Genomic DNA, 21,294 nt, shown 5'->3' on the forward strand with positions numbered 1-21,294 from the left:
TGACATTTCACTGTCAAGAAGTTACCAACGCTTCTTTGGAGAACCGTTTCAGGTGGACATTGCTGTTTTTTCTTGAGTGCTATGGTATTAGAGTGCTTTGAATAACTAACCTGTGGCTGCAAGTGTAGTCTTCCACCCCAGATCTGGGCCCACTGTTACAAATGCAGTTATCCCCGCAATGCTTGTGTGTTTTATGGCACAGCTCCTTTTGGAGATGTCATAGGGGTTAATCTTCAGGCTTCTGGATTCTTCTCTGGGACATGAAATGAACCAGGGTAACTATATAAATACTATCTAGCTTCTCTAAGAAGCTCTTTAACTTTACCTAAAGGTAAGATGCAGCTTGGCCTTAGATGTATGGACAGAGACCTAGAGTTCCTTTAGCTTTCACAACACCCAGGTTGCTCTGTACATGGCAGAGCCACCACCAGGATGTTGCTCTATTACCCTTCTCTGTAACTTGAACTGCACCTTCTTTTTTGTACGAGGTGCATTGTTTATTCATACTGGGATGAGGTGATGCAGCTGCTGTCTACTTAACTAGTATTTATTTATATTGTGTTGTCACTGGTGAAAATGGAAGAAGTTACTTATAAAAATGACCCTGGGGAGATCTGCTGACTAATTGTTGCTCATCTTCTCTCTTGCTTCGGGAAGTCTGTTCCTCTATTGAAGCTCTTCTTTCACTCCAACTTCTTTCTGTATTTGGCCTGTGTTATACTTGCACTTTAATTTCTGTGTATTTCTAAAGCGTTTCACATGGCAAGACTGAAATCCTGTTTGGGTTATCTAAGGGTTATGCTATATTCAGTAGTAATCTAAAAAAGGTAAATGTTAAAATATAAGCAAACAACAGATAATATACTGCTTTTCTTTTTAAAAAGTTTAGAACAGCAGCCACTGTTAATCATCGTACTTGCTTGTAAATGCTTTCAAGTAGCTTTTTCTTAGAACACCTATTTTAGTTATTCATAGTAAACAAGGTTGTTCTAAGAAATGATCAAGCTTACAATTGTTTAAAGAGTAGCTATGGAAACTAGCTGATGATTCCCAATTTAAAAAGCATTCTTCGCTTTCATTGGCTAAGCTCCCTTCTTGAAAATGGTATGCTTCATGTGCACTCTGCAACATTTTAAATTAATTTAATTTTCTTTATATGGGCAAAATATTCATCCTTATAAAGATTATGTTAGAGTTTTAAAGCATATAGCTGCTGTGGGTTTTTTTGTTTCTTTTAATTTCAGGTATGCAATCAAAAATAATCTTTTTTTCTTTTCCAAGCTGGAAATGCTAAAATCCACTCCTTTTCAAGTTTGGCAAAAGAAAGTTTCCTTCTTGAAACAAGACCAAATTTGCCAAGTTTTGGCTTGAGTCTTTTAAACTGAAGGATTTTCTTCAGCAACTGTTACAAAACCTGTCCTGAATGCTCTTAGAGTTGTGAACCTGGGCTTTGAGGTGCAGAGCTTAGTAGGCATAATATTCAGCTTATTAGACTACACTGCAGACAGTGCATCTCTACAGCAAATGATTACACACTGCCCTTTTATTTAGATTATGGCCACTTAAATATACTTGAATAGTCTGTCATTTTCTCTTAAAAAAAAAAAAAAAAAAAAAAAGATGGGGGAAGCTATCCAGTCAAAAAGAATGAAACCAAAGAGGCAATAAAAGCTGGTGATTGCCACATATTTCTGTTCAGTCTTTGGTGGCTGCACTGTTGTAGATACAAAATTCTGTGGGAACGCTTGTGAAGTGTTTCTCTTCCCACAAGTACAGTTCAAAGTCAAAGTTCCTTTTTGATGCTGAAAGGGGTATGTTCTAAGTCTACATAATAGATGTCAAGTTGCTTGAGATATTGAACTCGGTGTGGCTTTATGAAGTTTGTGTCTCTTGATAATATACATAAAGTTCTGAAGTACCAGTGACTCATTTCGGAAGTAGTTCATATTCTGATTAAATGTCCTCCCAGTACATTGAGTACCATACAGCCGTAGTAATCGAAAATATTTTGAAACTTTTCTATCTGTATAGAATACACTGCCCATGTGTTTTTTTAAAATCTTTAGCTTCTTAAAATGATATTTAGCTTCTTGCTATAGAGTGCTTATTTGTAGAGGTTTTTAGCATGCTTGGCACAAGCTTTCAGAACTACTTTCAGCTGTATGTTTAAACACATGCAGTTGGTTATAGGGAGCCATAGCTGGTTTTGACCTTGTTTTTGTGCCTCAGGTATTGGTATAAAACTATTAGTTTGAGTTACGTTGAGTATTACTGTGATGTTATGTTGAAAATATATCATTTTAATTGTTGAAGTCATTACGTAGAGTTGAATTCTATAATACTCTTTTCTTCAAGTGTCAGTTCCTGGCTTTTCTATTCCTTCCTGCTTTTCTTTTTCCTGCTTTACTGGGGAAAAAACAAACCAATTTAAATCAACTGTAGTTGTTTGTACAGTCTATTTGTTATCATCTTTGTCTAAATTAATTTAGAGAGCAGGCTTGAGTTAAATAAAATCAGAGTTTGCAGGCAAACTTAAAGTCAGTTTGCTACAAAAAGTCTTCATAGAAGCTACAGTTGAGAAATCAAGGGATCAGTAGTCAGGAAGAATAGTTGTGGCTAAAAGCTCAGCCTGAACTTTTTTTTTGAATGTTGTTTTAAAAATGTTTTTCTTTTTTATTATTATGCATTATTTTACAATTAATAATAAAGTACTTAAAACTGTGGCGCTACAAAGTTTCATGCAGCACACTGTAGAATGGAGAGCTGCGGGCTGTCACACAGTAAGATGCAGAGCAATGCAAAAAATTTTAAAGTTATTCTTTAAAATCTGAATATTCTTAAGATCCAACTGATTCATTTTCATTGTAGTAGGAAATTGGGCTTCTGAAATTGGGTAAGCTTTTCATGTACTTGTGGATTTTTGTCTTCGGTTTTATGAGGGAAGAGACTTGCTATAGTTTTTTACTCAACAAAGTGCCGAAGTATGCTTCTGCTGCATTGAAAGCTATGCTGAACTGGAAAAAAAAGCTGCTCTTTAAGAACAGCAGTGTGTGGAAGGTGATATTTTGGTGTAAGTAGATTGCTTTAAATATGGAAAAAAAGCCTTTATACTGTAACAGTTTCTATCTACCTCTATGCAGAAGTGAGGAAAAAGCTTTTTATAAGCTAAGAAGCAGCAAGGCTGTAAGGATTATAAAAGGCCTGCCTGTCTGTTCTGCTCATAGCCATCCTTGGCCCATAATGAAAATATGCAGTGGCTCCTTTGTATGTTATTTTTCCTTTTTTTTTTTTTTTTTTTTTCCTCCCAGTCTTGTCTCCCTCTCCCCATTTGTTCAGTTGTGAAGTTAGTATTGGCAATAGAGCCTCATCCTCTGCTCACTAACACTCACTACTGTCAGTTCAGCTGCCTCTCATCTTCCTGCCTAGCCTGATGTAAGCTCATGCTCATGGTGTTCCCCCCTGTCCTAGTATTGTTTCTCTCAGTGAACTAAGGTTTTGTTATCTTTTCAGAATTCTTTTGCATTCAAAGCAGATGTGTTGGTGCTCATTGTTCTGTTCTGTGAAGCCAAACCAGCTGCTCACTGAAGATACTCAGAGAATTGTAGATGCCCCATCCCTGGAGCTGTTCAAGGCCAGGCTGGATGTGGCTTTGGCCAACCTGATCTAGTGGGTGGCATCCCTGCCCATGTCAGGGGGGTTGGAATGAGATGATCTTTAAGGCCCCTTCCAACCTGAGCCATTCTATGATGCAGACATCTTGCAGGCCCTTGGTTGCAAGCACATGGCAGTCCGGGAGCTGCTCTGATGTGGCTGGCTGACAAAATTGCAGACCCAGGGCCTGCACGATGTCCATATATCCCAGATGTTCAGTCTGGTATTTGTGGGTGCTGTGCTATTCAACACCTTTCTCAAGGCTTCTCCTTCTCTCAAAGATGCAAATGAGTAAGGAAAGGAAAAAAGTACAGAGCCTCCTTCACAACTACATAAATCTCAGTTAGAAAGCTCCACACACAGACCAGGTATATATTGAATCTCAGAGTTTTGTAGGCCCTTCTTTAGAAGACCAGAGATGATTGTCTGTGGTGTGTTACAAACTAGCTGTGAGGAAAGTATTAGTTGGCCTTCAAGGAAATAGCAGCAGGAAGGAAAATCCATGTCCATTGTCCTTCTCTTCTGTTTCTTCCCAGTGATAATGACTTTTGGAGACAGATATGAGAGCTGCATGCTGGAGAAGCCAAACCTAGCAGTATTATGCAAGGATTCAGCTGATGTGGTCTATCACATGATGGCTCTATCCCAGCATGAGAAAAAATGAGTGATTGTAACACAAGTGTGACATTTTCTGCAATTGGAGGCACGGGTTGAGATAGAGGATTTTCTGTGTTTACAGTGTCGCTGATCTGTGCTTCTCTCTGGTATAACGGTGGTTTCTTGCCTAAGCTCAGTGGCAAAAGGCAATGAGTGTTAAGCTTTCATGTATTTCTTGAAGTTGAACTTATTATTTTTCCACAGTGTCATGCTTCATGTCATGTATATGATATACATACTGGTGGGGGTGGGAGTAAGTGTGTGTATATATGTGTGTATGTTACCCTTAGGAGCCAAGGCTGCCCATTGTTTCACAGTAGAAATTTGCTGGCTGAAACAGAAGAGAAGTTGATTGCTGGACTAGTCCAACTTTACACATCTGCTTGGAAGGCAGGCTACAGATTTAGAAAATCCCTATGGATGATTCAGCAATTTTCCCTATCAGAACGGGAACCTATCTCAAGATGGAAGGCTGCCTGACCAGCAGGTACCAAGGAGAGATTGTAGGACTTCTGCATCCTCTAGTTAGCTGGAAGGGGTCAGATCCAGGGTCTTGCATCACTCAGACCTTTTCTCTATGTAGTGCAGAATGGAAGGTCCACCATGTACTCTTTCCTGGTTCCATTGTACATGATCTGGTGTGCTTGAGCCTAGGTCAGCAGCAAAGGGCTGAGGCATTTAAGTTACAGAATCACAGAATTGCCTAGGTTGGAAGAGACCTCAAGATCATCGAGTCCAACCTCTGACCTAACGCTAACAGTCCCCACTAAACCATATCCCTAAGCTCTACATCTAAACGTCTTTTGAAGACTTCCAGGGATGGTGACTCCACCACTTCCCTGGGCAGCCTGTTCCAATGCCTCACAACCCTTTCAGTGAAGAAGTTCTTCCTAACATCTAACCTAAAACTCCCCTGGCGCAACTTTAGCCCATTCCCCCTCGTCCTGTCACCAGGCACGTGGGAGAACAGGCCAACCCCCACCTCGGTACAGCCTCCTTTGAGGTACCTGTAGAGAGCGATAAGGTTACCCCTGAGCCTCCTCTTCTCCAGGCTGAACAAGCCCAGCTCCCTCAGCCGCTCCTCGTAGGACTTGTTCTCCAGGCCCCTCACCAGCTTCGTCGCCCTTCTCTGCACCCGCTCAAGCACCTCGATGTCCTTCTTGTAGCGAGGGGCCCAAAACTGAACACAGTAAGTTAAGCACAAAGCAGCATTGAAAGAATTGGAGATGAGCAGTACCTTCTCCATCTTTTACCTTTCTTTCAAAAGTAGTACATTAAGCCCTGGTGTTCCACATTGCTATTCCTTTTCATTATTAAATGGTGTGTAAAGGTAGGTACCCACACTGTTTGTTGTTGGAGTTTCTAAAAATACCTTTGAGCAGTGAGAACTGCCAAAGGACTCTAAAAGTATTGAGAAACACCAGGCAGCTACAGGAGTGTTTCAGTGCTGGAAACAGGAAGAATGTGTTCTGCATCATCTTGATTCAAGGTGGCTAAGTGACCTAGAAACATAACTGTGAATCTGACAACACCTTGTATCCACAACTTTTTGAAATCTTTGTTTTACTAAGGTAAATTGTGATTTGCTTCATGTAGAACCAAAGGACTGCAGAGTTTCTACAGGCTGTTTGGAAGTGGTGCTAGGCACAAGCCTCAGGAAGGTCTGTTTGGCAGGAGTGCCAGTTTCCAAAAGTTCAGTGGAACAAGTTCTTCAGGGCTGCTGAAGATGTGTAATTCACAAACCAGCTGACACTACAGAATTAGATGTGATTCATGGTTTTCAACACACATGCTTTTATCAGAGTGGTCCTGAGGTGGTGCAGATTTAACCTGCTTCTATTTCTACCATGACAAATTATCTCAGCAGATTGTTTGCTGATGTATATTTTCTAGTATGTGTATGAGGTCATTTGATTTGGTTGTGCTTCAACGTATATTAACCAATACAAAAACCAGATCATTTACAGTATTTGTGTAGTTGTTTACAATATTTGTGTAGCTTCTGACAGTAGGTTGTCAGTGTCAATTGTCTGATTTGAAAATGTGTATGTATCAAGGATGTTTTTTTAGTTGTGTATAACTTTCTTTTAACATTAAAGCAACAGCAGTTTGGAATCTTGTTTTTAAATTTCCAAAAATTCTACAATAGGACTCATCCTTGTAAATGGAAATTCTGTGCTTAGATTTTATTTTTAGTTAAGCTAACAAATCCAGATACACCAGATGCTAGTTAAAAATGATACTCAAAACTGATGAGGTTGTAATTTGAATTGCACTTCTGAATTGCTTCACAACAATTTCCATAAATATTTTTTTTTTTTTTTTTCCCCAGGAAATACGAGAGTATAGACAGTATGCCATAACCCCCTTTGAAAAAAAATGTATTGGGTAGTTTTAAGTATTTTTTAATTTAGTTTCACACTTCTAGATTACAGTGGATCTGTAGCAACTTTTATCGAACTCATACATATACATATGGATGGTATTCTTTAATTAACGTATTTATCTTTTAATTGTGCATGTAATTCTCTAACTAAATAGTATTTTTTTTTCCAGATACAGTCTGCTTTTTTTGGTTTGCTGAGCAGTCACTGGGTGTTTAAAGATAATTTAAATTAGTTTAATGTATTTAGGAGTTCAAGCATGTATTTCTTTGAAGTTATTAATGAGGAAAGGGAAAAAGAACTCTAGCAGACATTTCAATACTGAAGCACATAAATTAAAAGAATGTGAAGAGAAACTGCTAAACTGAGCCCCAAGGAAGTAATTTCAAACACCTTATAACCTGCCTTTTTATAGTTTAGACTTGTTGGAATGACAGTATTTAGCTTATATTTAAAAAAAGAAAAAAAATGCAATAGAGGGGGAAAAAAAGTTTAAGTACCATGAAATGTGGTTTGCCTTATGTCTCTGTATAAAATAACCTGTAAGTCAAATTTAAGCGCCCCAAAATGTATGCAGAAATAAGGCCTGGGAGCCAAAATTAAGGACTGGGATGGGATTGGAAAGAAGGCATGGACAACAACTGCAGATTTGCAAAAATTCACACTGAAAAATATTTCTTATAACTTGTAGTTCTAGGGAAAGCAAAATTTTAAATGTAGAGAAAAAGAAGCAAAGTGAATTTTTGAGGAGAAATCGGAGACATCCTTAAAAACCAGAGGAATGCCTCACAGACTTCAAATTTACCTACTGCAAATAGGAAAACAAGCTATTCCTAGACCTCTGGAATGCAGTCTGGGCTTTTGGTCACAGTATTATTTTTTTTTTAAGTAGGCAAAGTGGTTTGGAATAGAAGATCAAGTTCTTCCAGACACTGTTGGTTCAGCCGTATGTCAGAAATTCTTCATAGCTGCTTTCTTGCAAGCTGAAGTGAACTGTAGCTGGGCTTCTTTTTACAATAAGGAATTAGATCATTTTCACATGCTTTGTCCGTGTTGATCATGGGCTGAAGTGAGGGATACAGTGTTAAGTTTGTTTGCATTTCACTGCATTCCAGGGTGACAAATGTGAGTTTCAGGGACTAAAACAAGGAACCAAGAGGAATCTCTACTTCTCATTTGAAGACTGGCTAAAGGCAGCTAAACGTAGCATCTACAGGTTTTAAGTCTAAAGATGCAAAGTTGTGTTTGACAACTAGCAAAGTCCTGGGATGAAATCACAGCCAGCAATGAAGTAAATGAATTTCGCTGTTGACTTTAGTGGAATCAGGGTTTTATACGAGTGTCTGGGCAACAGATCATATTAAAACCAGTTTAACTGTTTCATATTCCTTTACATGTGTATAGACCACTGTACATTGTCAAAATCTTTCACTGTTAAATACTTTGCAACATCGTACTGAGTTGTGATGTAGGTCATTATTTTACAGATACAGAAGTGGAGATGAGAAAAAATGCATACCTGTTCTAACCTTTTTATCCTAGCTTCTCTGTTTCTGGCGTAAACTGCATTTCACAGGTAGTCAGATGGCTATTAACTTAACTGTCTCATATCTCAATTTTTTCATCACTGATCTCAGCGCACAAGCTTACCATCTGCCAAATTATTTTAGAAATAAGACCAATGCATGATTATTTTGTTAATTGTAACATTAATTGGATTCACGACCAGTGTAACAGTGAGTCACTGTTCAGTTGAAATCTTTGGTCAACTTTAGCCGTATAATTTTTGCTGAAAATCATGAGCCTTTCTCAGAAATATTGCTGTCTTTGTATTATTTGGTTTTGCTTTCTGAAACAAATCTAACACTGTTCTTGAGCAGTTTTTTGTACTATAAAATTAAGCAAGTATATGAGAAAAAGTCTATATTTAAATATTGTTTTCATTTTTTTATTGCTGTATGAAATGTAGTGATCTATATACATGCTGAGTTAATGTTGATGTATTAAATTTTTTTCTTCCTTTATTATCTGAAGTTAAAAGGCATATATTGTGACTTTCCTGGTTCTGGAATGCAAATCCAATAGAAATAGTCTTTAAGTGTTGCTCCTGCTAAACCTTAAAGTAAGTAGCGATGTCGGTAAAATCAGCTATATCTGGTCTTCATTATTAAATAAGCTGATAATAGATATCTGATAGATTTTGATAGATATTTTGGTGGATTTTAATTATTTGGTTTGGTATTTCTAGTAGAAAAATCAGCATGCCTTATTTATACTTCTTAATCTGTTGTCAAAGTTCTTTGTCAAGATTCTTTCTGCAGAGGAATTTTCCAGGTCATGACAGTGAATAAATCTTTATTAGTTCCTGTAGCTTTAGTCGGATAGCGCTGCTTTGGTTGGTTTAGCTCTGCTAAAGTGACCTTTCTATATCAGGGATCATGTACCAACACAAACATAATTAAAACTACCTCTTATTTGTTGTTTAAAGACACAATACCATGTAGTATCAAGCACAATTTCCCCAAATGTTATTCATCTGAAAATCCATGATAATGAAAACAGTTATACTGCATAACACACATGCACTTCTACCAACCAAAATTATATGACAATGTCAAGAAATAACTAAAATTCATTAAAAACTTTTGGAAATTGCTGTCATCTTGTCTTGTGTGAGTTTACCACCTTGATTGCTTAGAACATATATTTGTGTGATTTTTGTACTCAAACTATTTGTAGATGTGTCACAAATTTTTGGAAGCTATGTATCCCTAGAGTTAGACTTCCCAGCAAGTGTAACTGCTTGCTGTTGTCTCTCCTTTCCCTGGTTCTTACTCTAAATAGAAACATTCCATTTTTGTGATGAGTTTAAACAAAGGATAATCTTTGTTACTCAATTTTGTGGTATAAAAAAAATACACGGTCTGAGTTGTTTATCTAGTTCAGCTAAGAAAGTAGCTGTACATTTTGAAAGTTTAGATGTTAAAAATGTTCTTGGCCTAATATAAACATTACTTTTACCTCCAAAGCTTTTCATCACTTATCTTTTCACCATCACGACATACACTTTTTTTTTTTTTTCCTCCTTCCTCTCCGGACTTCCCAGATGTGGCTAGCAGCATGCTGTTGTTGCATCACTTGACTTGAGGTGGCCACTCTGGAGAACTTGTACAAAGATTTTGATTCTGCTCTTCCCCCTCCTTCCTTCTCCCCGCCGTCGGCCTCTCCATCTTTAGGATTGCTAAATTCTGTGGCATAATTTAGTAAGAGCAGTCCCTGGGGAACTGCAGGGAGTGTATCCTCTGGCCAGTACAGTCTGTCAGAGCTTCTTGCTGCTGATATAATATGCCAAAAAGAGCTTCTGCTGAGAAATACACATACTGAAGCTGGAGTCTGGATTTAATCTTGAAATTTTCTAAGCTTGCCTGCCATAAAGTACTATGCATTTTTTTACTCTTTTTTTTTTTTCTTGTCAATTTAGAAAGCCTTCAGTAAATGTGGTTCAGATGGTTGTCGCACAATAACATCTCACTGTTCAAACACATAAAGGCAGAGTTTATTCTCATATAATGAGCACATCGTGCTTTCTGTGTATAACACTTGGGAAAAGTCAGTGTCTTACTACATCTGCTAGTAGTTGCATACATCTGAAGTCAATGTGCCTTACAGAGGGATAAAATGCTCTGACTTGCACATTTGTTGGCACATCCTTACAAGAAGAAAATTAAGGGTTATTTACATTGTTTATTATTTAGGAAACTCATTTCCTTAAGCATCAGAATTTGTGTTTTCTGCCATCTTTTCATAATAAAATTCTAGCTGTGCTCATCATCCATTTATATTTGTTTCGTCCTCAGAAGCAATTGTGATCTGTATCTTGTGATAATTCTTCCCACAAGCTGTGCAGAATGTCAATGCGATTCCTTTTTAGTCTTGTTTATTGCATTTTATTTGGAATTGAGGCTTATTTTACATCTTTATCATACCTTCTCTGAGGAATTTTATCTGTAACTGAACAGTCAGAGTCTGGCTTTCCTCTGCATGGGTTCTTCACTGCCTTTGTTTTAACTTTATTGGTATAGATGCCTTTGAAGTCCTTCCTTGTTATTTTCTCCCAACCCTTTATATATAGTAATATTTTGAGTTTTATCTTTTCATCCATTTTTGTACACTGGAAACTTTCACCACACTGATGCTGGAGACTCTTGGTTGGCTGCAGTCAATGTAAGTGTCAGTAAAGCACATGACAAGTTCCCATCGCTTCTGATGACTGTGTTTCTGATTTTCTTGATTAGTGCTCAATTTCATCTACAGTCCAGGTACCCAGACTGAGTTCTCCTCTGTCCCTGTTTAATAACTAGTAATTGCCTTGTCTTTTGTGCATTTTTCTATTTGTACATAAGTCTAATTTCTAAACAGGTAATAAACTTAAAAAGTATTTTCTGACTTTTTCTGAGAAGCTGTGTTCTCACCTGTGAGATCATATTTCTGAAATAGTTTCCTTAACATAAGCTGTAGTGACAAAACTTTGATAGCACATCTGTATCTACACAAAATCCTGATGGTAGAGTTACTTGCTCATTGCATTATTTTTTTCATAATCGTGACTCAAACTATCAGAATCTCAAGGGTAGACAGTTTTTTCTTTATTGGCGTATTTACTTTTTAGTTGTTGCATTCCTATATGACAGACTTCTGCTTAATTCAGACAAGACCATAAGCATATTCTCAGAATCAATTTCTTTTGCTTAAATGAATGTTATATGTAAGACCAAATTAGATTTGAAGATTTTCTGAAGTACTGTAACAAAACTTCATATACTTCTCAATGACTTATTTAACTGAAATGGGGTGATACCAAACAGTGTATGTGGTGGTAGACTTCAAAAGGGCATACCATAATGTATACCCAAGAAAAAAATGTGCGTCTGTTCTGTTCCATCTTTTTGCTCATTTTAAGCTTGCAACACTGTTTTATAATTTGGAGTTTCTTACTAGCCTCTTGTAAGATAAGTCTTTTAAGTCTTTTCAGATTTCAAGTAAATTATATCAACCGACTGAGCTCTTTGTCTGCTGTTTTGTTTAATATGCTAAAGAATTTGAGTAGATTAGCGATGCATGGTTTTTCTTTGCAGCAGCTGTGCTCATTTGCCTTTATCGTGTAACATCCATCGTGGGAGTTTACATTTCTATTTTTAATTGTCATTTCAGCATACTTTTCAAATATTGAAGTCTATCTGATGGGTGGGTAGATTAGAAATTGTCACTAATTAATGCATCTTTCTCAGTAAATTTTGTTATTATCTATAATGTCAGCATAACATTCAATAACGTGCCACTAGCACTATGATAAAAGCAATTTTCCAATAGAAAATGAAATGTGGATTAGGGAAAAGAGATCATACATTCATTTAACTGAAGATTGTGTATTGAACTTGCCGCAAAGAAGCTCTCGATCTGCTTAAGGAGGTTTGCCATTAACTACTGAATTTCATGTTGAATCACTATTGCAACATAGCATTGAAGGTTACATTTTTAATGCAGATATTTGTGCAAATGCAAATCAATACAAATCTTTTAAAATCTCAATTAATAATGAGCTTGATACCCTCCCTGACTTAAAAAAAAAAAAACAAACAAACAAACAAAAAAAAACATCTTATGTGAATGTAGTATCATCAAATTTAGTGCCCCGGGGGAAGTAAGTAAATAAATCAGCCAGAACAAGTCAGCAAGACACCTAGGTGGTGTTTTTTTCCTTTTTTTTTTTTTTTTTTTTTTTTTTTTGTCTCCTTGGATTTTGCTGGTAAGAGATGCCTGGCAGGATGAATATATATGTATGGCTGAGAACCTGTATAAAATCATTTGGATATTGAATTACTTCATACGGAATCATGAAGAGTTTCATTGGTTAAATGTTTATGAATGTATGCATAAGATGAATCATTTGTAGCTTCTAGTTTACCGTTTTGGTACATGAAGAGTGAAGTTCACAAATTGTTAGTGTGAGGCCATGTACTCACATCTATTTCTTGTTTATTTTTGTATCATAACTGATTTTTCTGAAGTTCGCACGTAGTTACCTCATGCATTGATTTCCTTTGAGGATAGTTAATACTCTGTGAAGATTTTGTAGATTTTCTAGAGTTGTATCTTTGACACTTTGGGAAGAAGGTAGACCAAACTTCCCGTGCTCATTCTGATGAAAAAAATCTAGTAGGCAAACTTTTTTTCCTCCAATGATAAAATTAACATCTGTATAATTTAATGGCTTTTCAGGAGGATTGTTCTCCAAGTTTAGTATTTGCTTTTGTTATATGAGAACCGTTACCTGCTGTTGCATAACCTGTTTGCAAGAACAGTAGCTTCCATTGTGTTGTGTGAATATGCATATTTATTTTTATTTTGTATATGAATATTCAACCAACATTTATTTTGCTTTAAGCCCTTTTTCTGATTTTTGACACTTAGGAAACAAATCATTGCTTATGATTCTGGAAAACTCAGTATACTACCTCTGTTTAGAAACATGGAGGAATGTTTGTAAATCTACATGTTTCCGTTTATCATGTGTGCAGAAGATGTAATGGAGCAATGAAGTCATAATTTCCTAGCTTAGTTTGGAAACAGTTCATAGAGCTTTCGTTTGGCTATTATGCCAGTTCATGCTAACAAAAGTTTCTAACCCATGAGCAATTCAGGTGAGTCTCCAAATACAGAGATAGCTTTATTAGTCAACACTTAAGAGTAGGTAATCCCTGCAAGAGTCTTCAACAAGGATTTGACTGCTGAAGTTATGTTTAACTAAGTTGAGCAAAGCTTGTAGTTACGGATGCAAATTCGTGTTTTACAATGTTTGTGTGGGAATTTTAAAGTAATTGCGATTCCATGCTTACCTCTCTTTAAATCTTGGTGTAGGTGAAGTGTCTTTATTAATCTGTAGTAAAATTTGTAGTATCGTTGTGGTCAAGTAAAATCTAGTATGTGATGTAAATAACACCTTAGCCTATTTAGTTGAGGGGGGGAGCATCCAACCAACCAGAAACTAAATAACTTGAAGATGTTATTTGAAAACAAGTTACACATATCCAAACAACGATCTCTGCAAACTTTAGCCTGGGGAGAATATTATTACAAAGACATAAAGCTAAGGCAGGTTTATAACGAAAATGCAAATGTAACCCAAGTTACTCTTGGACACGTAGTTTTCAGTGACAGCTTTTCAATGCTCAACCTATATTTTATTGACAAGATTTTGATTATACATTAGAAACAAATTTTTGTACATAAAATCAACTTTTGCAGAATCTTTGAGATGGTGAGAAGAAAAAAAAAAAGCTTGAACACTTCCTCTCTTTCATCTTTTGTGACTGGTAGTACATAGTGAAATAGGCCACACTTGATTAATGTTGGGTATGATAATGTAAAGGGCTTTGAAGAAATCCCATATGTTCATCATCAACTGGGAAGTTAAACTTTTTCTTGTATCTTTAAAAAAAAAAAAAAAAAAAAAGGAAAAATCAGACAAGAAACCTAAGGAGGAAACAGCTGGCAAAGGTCAGGCTGAACTAGCAACTGAATTTTAATAATTTACGGGGCAGGGGGGATTTTGTTTTATTTTCATGCCTTTTAAACTGTCCTGCATATTTTCTTTATTATCTCATAATTTTAGAAAAATGCTAGGTTTTCTTCTCCATTTGGCTGTTCATTCTGAATTTGAGAAGAGGTAGAGAAGAAGCAATTTCTAGGTTTGTATAAAAACAGCATGCTAGCAATTCAGATACTTTTATTTTGTTTTTTTTTTTTTTAAGCATTGCTAGCTAGGAGCCAAGAAGGGAGCATCAGACTTACAGTAAATAAAATGAAGAAAGCAGCCTGAGACAGGCTTGTCTTATTTAGTCTAGACAGTACTTTTCATGCCAAACGTTGCTGGTCTCATTTCTGCTTGCCAGAGTTACTCTGATACATAGCATTCCTGGTCTGCTTGTATCAAGCAAGAGAGCTTTCTTTTTGTATGATGGCTAGCTGTAAAAGTTTGTTCTCCTTTTGCAGTGCTGTTATTAGCGTCTTTAATTTTGTTTGTTAAAAATGTGATTAGACATTTATCTTCCTCTTGTATACTTCAGCTATGGAAAGTTTTTGTTGAGTTTATTGAAGTTAAAGTCAGTTTGGACTATCAAATTACAAACTGCTGGATAGTTTAGTGACGTAAGCCTATGTAATACGAAAATCTTGTTTAGTTTTGGCTGTTTCATGCAAAATACAAAGATTGGAGCTAACCATTGTATCTTCTTAATCTGTGTGACAGAGGGAATATTAGTACTACTTCAATATTTTGTATTGCAATGACCAGGGGCTCAACTCAGTTGTGTAGTATTCAAGTGTGCAGTAAGCAACATGGTAAAGCTGGGAAGCATTAAAATACATTTGCTTGTGGTGGTGGTTGTTGTTAATAGATGAGAGCTATTTCTCACTTAACGTTAAGTGTAGTAGCTGTAAGTCGATGAGTATGCCTTTCATTTCTCTGTTTTAAATTATGAAAGTCTAGTGAGGAGTGGCTGTGACCTACTTTGAATATCCTCTTGTTGGTTGTAGCAATGTAGAACCACCTATTGCTGGTGGCCTTGAACCTGGAGTAGTTGTTTATTTCCTTTATTGTTTAAATCCTTCTATTGTGCTACTTTTTCTTTAATTTGGGGTATTCAAACAATGGCACAGTCAGTGCCTGGCATTCCTACTTGCTGAGCATAGCAGCAGGCTTGGATTTTGCTTTGGACCATGGGTTCCTGGTGCAGCAGATGAGCATGGATATGGTGCCTGGGCCCCCACACAAAGACAGGAGCCCTGTGAGGGGAGGGGCCCAGGCCGAGCTCCAGAATTTGTCAGAGGCTACCCATTGGGAAAGGGGAAGAAGCGTTTGTACTTGAGGCTGGGAGGAGGGTTATTTGGCAAGCTGGCACCAACAGTGATGGCATCAAATGTTTCTTCAGAGTGTTGTAGTAGAGCTGCGAATATCTTTTCTGTAATAGGTCTTGGGGTGATGTTTGTTACCCAACTAGGCCTGAAATGTTTCCTTGTGGCATCTTACATTTATATTAATCTTTTTCAGTGTTAACATTACTCGCCTTCTCTCTGAACCAACAAATCTCTCCTCTGTCTTCTGAGGTCAGAGTTAGAAGGGATAGTTCTGAAGACTTCTTTTACAGGGGGTGTGTGTGTGTGTATATACGTGTGTGTGTGTGTGTGTGTGTATATATATATATATATATACACACACACACAAGGAACAAAATGCTCTCATTGTGTTACTGAGCCCACCAGAAATCATACTGTCTTACTTAGAAGTTCTGCAACACTGAAGGATCCCCTCTGTGCTGGTCTAAGAAGAAAACTGGGTTGTCCACTAGCATCTGTACCCAAGCCATTAATACCAGAGCCATGTGCTTGCTCTCATATGGCTCCCATGATGTAGTTGAAAAATTGTGTCCTTGATTCTAGGGGAAGATGCAGCATCACAGTTAGGTATGCAATGTCCTTTTCATTGTAAACTAACATCTTTAGGAACTAGGTCATGTTGAGAAGAATTTGAATACCAAAAGAGCAGTCAGAACACAGGGATCTCATATATACTTTGATGTTTGACCCCATCAATCTTCTACTGGAATTGCACTCAAGCAAAACTAGTTGAGCTGGTCAGATGGCTGGCAAAAACATGCTGCCAGTTAGCTTGAATCTATACTAATAGCAGATACCTAAGACTGAGTTGTTTTTAAACATGTGGAGTACTTTTATGCATACCTAAAGTCAAGATCCTTGGTAGTTATACACCAAGAAGATCGAAATTGATAGAAAATGTTCAAGAGTCTAGACAACCCTTAACTTAGGTGCAAACTTGGCTTCATCTTCTGCTTTTCAGTTTTATGCTGCAAACTGTTGTAAGCATGCACCTTAATATATGAGTAGGGGATTTACTCCTTGCTGAAACTAAGAGTACCAACTCACACATGAGACAAAGGCATTTCCTTTAAAGAACAAGAATTTCTGGAGCAGGGATTACAGCTTTCCAATGTACTTCTAAGTAAACTACTCTTTTGCAGAGCAAAGCATACTCTTCTACTGCCTTAGTATTAATTAGTTAATAATTAATATAAAATAAACCAAGGAAGAAAATTGCAGTACCTGAGAAGGAAGAAGGAGGTAACATTTTTAGATTCTGACAGTAGATCTTAGCCTCCAGTCTGTGGCATTCCCTTGGTATGGTGCGTGGGCTCTTTTTTTTTTATTTCAAGTGTCACGATGGACTCTGTAGGTTGATAGGATTGGGCTACAGTGTGGCTGTTTATGTGATAAAAGGAGATTTTTTTATGTTATAGCCTTAACAGAAGACAGACAGGCATTCAAACGGCAATGTCTGTGTACAATCAAGCAAGGAACACCATACAATGTAAAACACATATAAGTAACTTTTAACAGGTTGCTGTAATGTAGACTTTTGTAGTATGTTGACTCCTGCTGTCAAGGGGTGCTTACACATCCCATCAGAAAGATTCAGCGTAAGCCCTCTTATGTCTGGGTACAGAAAAGGATATCCTTATACACAGGCCTCAAACGAGATCTGTAGAGAAACCAGGTTGTGCAGGAAGGATTGTAGTGACTCTTCAAGGAAATTCAAGTCATTAGGTAAACAGTATTGAAGGTGTTGTCTTCAGCTTTCTCTCCAGCTGAGGTATTCTTGGTGAGAGTGTCAGCTTGTTTTGAGTTCTGAGCCTGACCTCCAACATTGCTGATGCCTCTCTTTGATCTGGTATGTAGGAAGCCTAAAGACAACGCTGAAGGTATTCTGTCTTAATTTGGGAATGGACTTTTACTGAATATAATGAGACTGTGTAAGTACTGTATTAGAAAATTTTGGTTTGGAGATAGTCTGATTTTATGTTTCTGTTGCATGTGAGAGTCAGAATTTCTGTACTAACAACTGCACTTTTCTAAAGCTGATCCAACTTAATAAGAGTCTGTGTAGGACAAAACCCTATTGTCTGTCCTAACCACAAATCCACTGGTTACAGCAGTTACTAAGCATCCTCAAATAACATAACTAAGGAATCAGGCTTTGCTTTGGAGATAGGGTCTGGCTCCAGCTCCAAATGTAGGAAAACAATACTGTAGTCATCTGTCTTCTTGCTCGGCTGAAGCTTCTTCAGTCTCATCACTGTGGGGAAGTGCTGCCCAGCATCTTCTATGATTTAGGGCCCATGCCTTATTCTGAGGACAGCTATTTGCCTTACAGAGCTCTGACTTTTTGAGGGATCTCTGTTAAAAAGCCTATAATTTTCCCATATTTCCACTTCTGCCGACCAAACATACTACAGACCCTCAGTGGAGAAGAGCATGAGGGATCACAGCATCCAACTCCTTGTGCCTTCAGTTCAGCAAAGGATAGTGTAATCCTATATAGCCACTGCTACTAGGTTAGTGATTGATAATATTATCTTGAGGAACATGTATCTCTGCAGTGTGATCTACACTAGCTACAACTTCTTGATGATTTGCTCTTACTAGATTTGTTAATTGAAGACCTGTTATGACTACTTGTTCAGCAGTGGCACCATGCAACCCAGTGCCCCAAACTAGTTTTCAGTTTCATTTCCTGTGACTACCAACTACGTGATTTGCTCCCTTGCTTGTTCAACGTTGGGTGGTACTGTGGAGGGTGGGAAAGACAGATTTTAGGTTAGAAAATAAATGGTTCCTACTTCTGGTAGTATATAGGTAAATAATATTGGTTTGGGGGAATAGGAGGGGGGAATTCCTACTGAAAGTTGGCAAGGTCTTGTACAGTGAGAAGCTAACAACAAAAGTAAGGAACTGGTAATGTCTATGAGAGAATCAGTGAGCTTGAAGGAATAATCTTGTTTGACAAGAAGCGGAAATAATTTTGCTATGAAGGAAAGTCGTGGTTGTAGGACATCTGTCAGAGATATTCAATAGTGTAGGCAAGGAGAAAGTGGATGGGGGAAGTAAAGTGGAGCTCGGAAACAGGGATGGACCTTCTGATGAGATGGGGGAAAAGACTGAAGTAGGGGAGGAGTAGCAGTGTTCTTATGGCTAGCTAGGTATGGTGGGGAACGGAACAAGGTTTCTGGGAACAGAGGGAAAGTCAGCTGGGCATAGGTTTTAAGTTCTGTACTTAGTGTAAAATAACATTTTTAGGAAATGGGATTAAATGCATTGCTGCTTTTCTGACCAGTCTGGAAAGCTATGTGTTTAACAAAGCTGAGCTCCAACTCATGATTTTTGAGGAAGGCTTTTTCCCATTCTTCCCTGCTTTCTGAGCTGGTACTTCTTATCAGAAAAGAGTTGATGTAATCCCTGTAGTCTCTATTAGGTTGTTAAGTGTTTGTTAGCTGACACAACAATGAGAATGCTAAATGCATGGAAAATCACATGCTTAATCTGAAACTAGTAAACTTCCCAAATCATCTTTTGAGAACTTGGAGTACAGATGAATGTCTTTTATTTTTTACCATTTTTTAAAAGTCTAATTTATTAATTCTTACATCATTCTGCCTCTTCTGTTTTTTTCCTAAAACAGGATGATACCCCTTTCATCTCAGACGTTGATGATGAATCTTCATCATGGCCAAACACAGGAATATGTGATCAAACCCAAATATTATCCAGTAAAAAAAGTGATTTCAGGAGAGCAATCCACTGAGGGCTCATTACCACTGAGACTGGGCCAGGATCAACTTGCATCACCTTTCCAATGTGAGTACAACCGCAGAAAGCATACTGTAAGCTTTTTTTTTTTTTTTTTTTTTTTTTTTAAGATCTTGAAAACTTCTGTTCATCTGAATTGCAGTAACACTTCAAAAAAAAAAAAAGTCTAAATAATTAAACGATATAATTCTCAGATTAGCAAATACACTAACATTCTCTATCCTGTTGAGACGCAAAACAGATTTCCTGTATGGGGGAAAAAATAAAAGCAACCTGATTCGCTGCTGGACTGTCATGAAGCTATTTCTAGATGATAGCTTTTCCTTCAGATAAAAGACACTTTGTGAACACACTTTGTTGACGCTTGTTGAAGTAGGCATAGTTGAGAGTGTATTCAGCTTAAGATGACAGCTTCCCTTACTTCAATATGATGGATACCCTTCTAGGAAAGCTGGAGTCCAAGACTGTGGTCTTACTGGCGACTATTTTTCTCTATATTTAATTTATTATGTGTTTATTAACTTCTGCACAGTATGGAGGCTGCACTAGCATTTCTGCTTCATATTTATTAAAAAAAGGATTGTGAAGGTGCCCAGCTTGTGGCCTTGGCTCATGCTCCATTGTATGGGAAGCTTGAGGACAAGTTTTGGCTTAAAAGATGAAGAGCTTGATGAATTATGGGTTAGGTATTACAGAGCGTCTGCTGGCTTGATTTGGAGAAAAGTTCCTGCACTAAAATAATGGACTGATTAAGATGGAGAGCTAAGGTACTCACAATCTCCTGACAGACTTCTGTTACAGCACAGAATCCTCGTGCTCTACTGAGGATTTAGGGAAGAGGGTTTTCTTTTAAGTCCATAAATACAGTTTCCTTTTCTATGTTTGCATCTCTGTATTGCCCATCTTTACGGTCTGTCCATTTATACTTGAATGTAACCCTATGCTTGCTTTTCTTAAACAGTAAATGCATCGATGGGTAAGAAGAATCTTGCCCACTGTTCTTCCCATTAGGGCCAGCCTTGGGCCTTTAGATTAACCTTTTCAGAGCAGTGAAGTATTGTGCCTGCAAAGCCTGACGTCCTTTTTTCAGAACCTTCAGAGATGTTTAATTGTATTGTCAACATCAACCAGTAGTCCCTTTTGTCAAGAAGGTGCCATTGCTTTTCTTCCAGCCAGCTGTAATTTTCTAAATAAGATATTAGTGCCACTAGTATTGGATTGTGTTCTATTCTGACTCTTGCTAGCCAGTGAACATATAAATTCCAGGCTGCGTAGTTCTCCAAGTACTTGGAGTGACTGTTGCTGGTTGGACTGTGGTCAAAAAAAAGTCTTGCTTTTGCCCTTGTCCTTTCAGGCTGTTTGATTGAGTCAATCTATCATAGATATAGTCAGTTTTACTTCCAAGTACCAAACTGCCTCTAAATAGCAAATGAGTTGTGTGAGGCTTATTTTTTATGATAAAATAAGGAAATAACTATGTGCAGCTATATGACGAAGGAGCCAGTCAGGAGCTTCTAGCTTATTGGACCTCCTCTGTTAATTTCAGTACTCAGAGGAACATGACTGGGAGAAGGACAGCTAGGAGCCAAAGTTGGTGACTGCAGCTTCTGACAAAATGGCTCAGGTATCTGATAGTACAGAAAACAGTTTGAGCTGTGTGTTAGAATTCATGCCTTTATTTTCTTTTTTTTAGGGAAGAGAAGAAACAGCCAGATAAGTACTCTTGGGTGATGTCACCAAGTCTTAATTGCTATCTATAAATTAAATAGGGTGCAAAACAAGTGATTTGGTTATTTTTCACCATTTCTAAGCATTTTATTTTTGAAATATTAACGCAGTGACATCTGCTCAAGGTGCACTCCATAGAACATATCTATTTTTT

At 37.5% G+C, this 21,294-nt stretch overlaps 1 protein-coding gene across 6 annotated transcripts in view; it reads left to right on the forward strand.

The window, feature by feature from the left end:
- LTBP1 (latent transforming growth factor beta binding protein 1) overlaps window positions 1-21,294 on the forward strand; it is a 205,177-nt gene that overhangs the window by 33,330 nt on the left and 150,553 nt on the right. For all 6 annotated transcript variants that reach the window (XM_084512716.1, XM_084512718.1, XM_084512717.1 and 3 more), the window contains one exon: window positions 19,285-19,460. In XM_084512716.1, coding sequence (XP_084368842.1) covers window positions 19,285-19,460 — 176 coding nt within the window. The remainder of the gene's footprint in view (window positions 1-19,284; window positions 19,461-21,294) is intronic.

Source organism: Aythya ferina, assembly GCF_964211825.1.
Source record: "Aythya ferina genome assembly, chromosome: 3".
Classification (NCBI taxonomy): domain Eukaryota; kingdom Metazoa; phylum Chordata; class Aves; order Anseriformes; family Anatidae; genus Aythya; species Aythya ferina.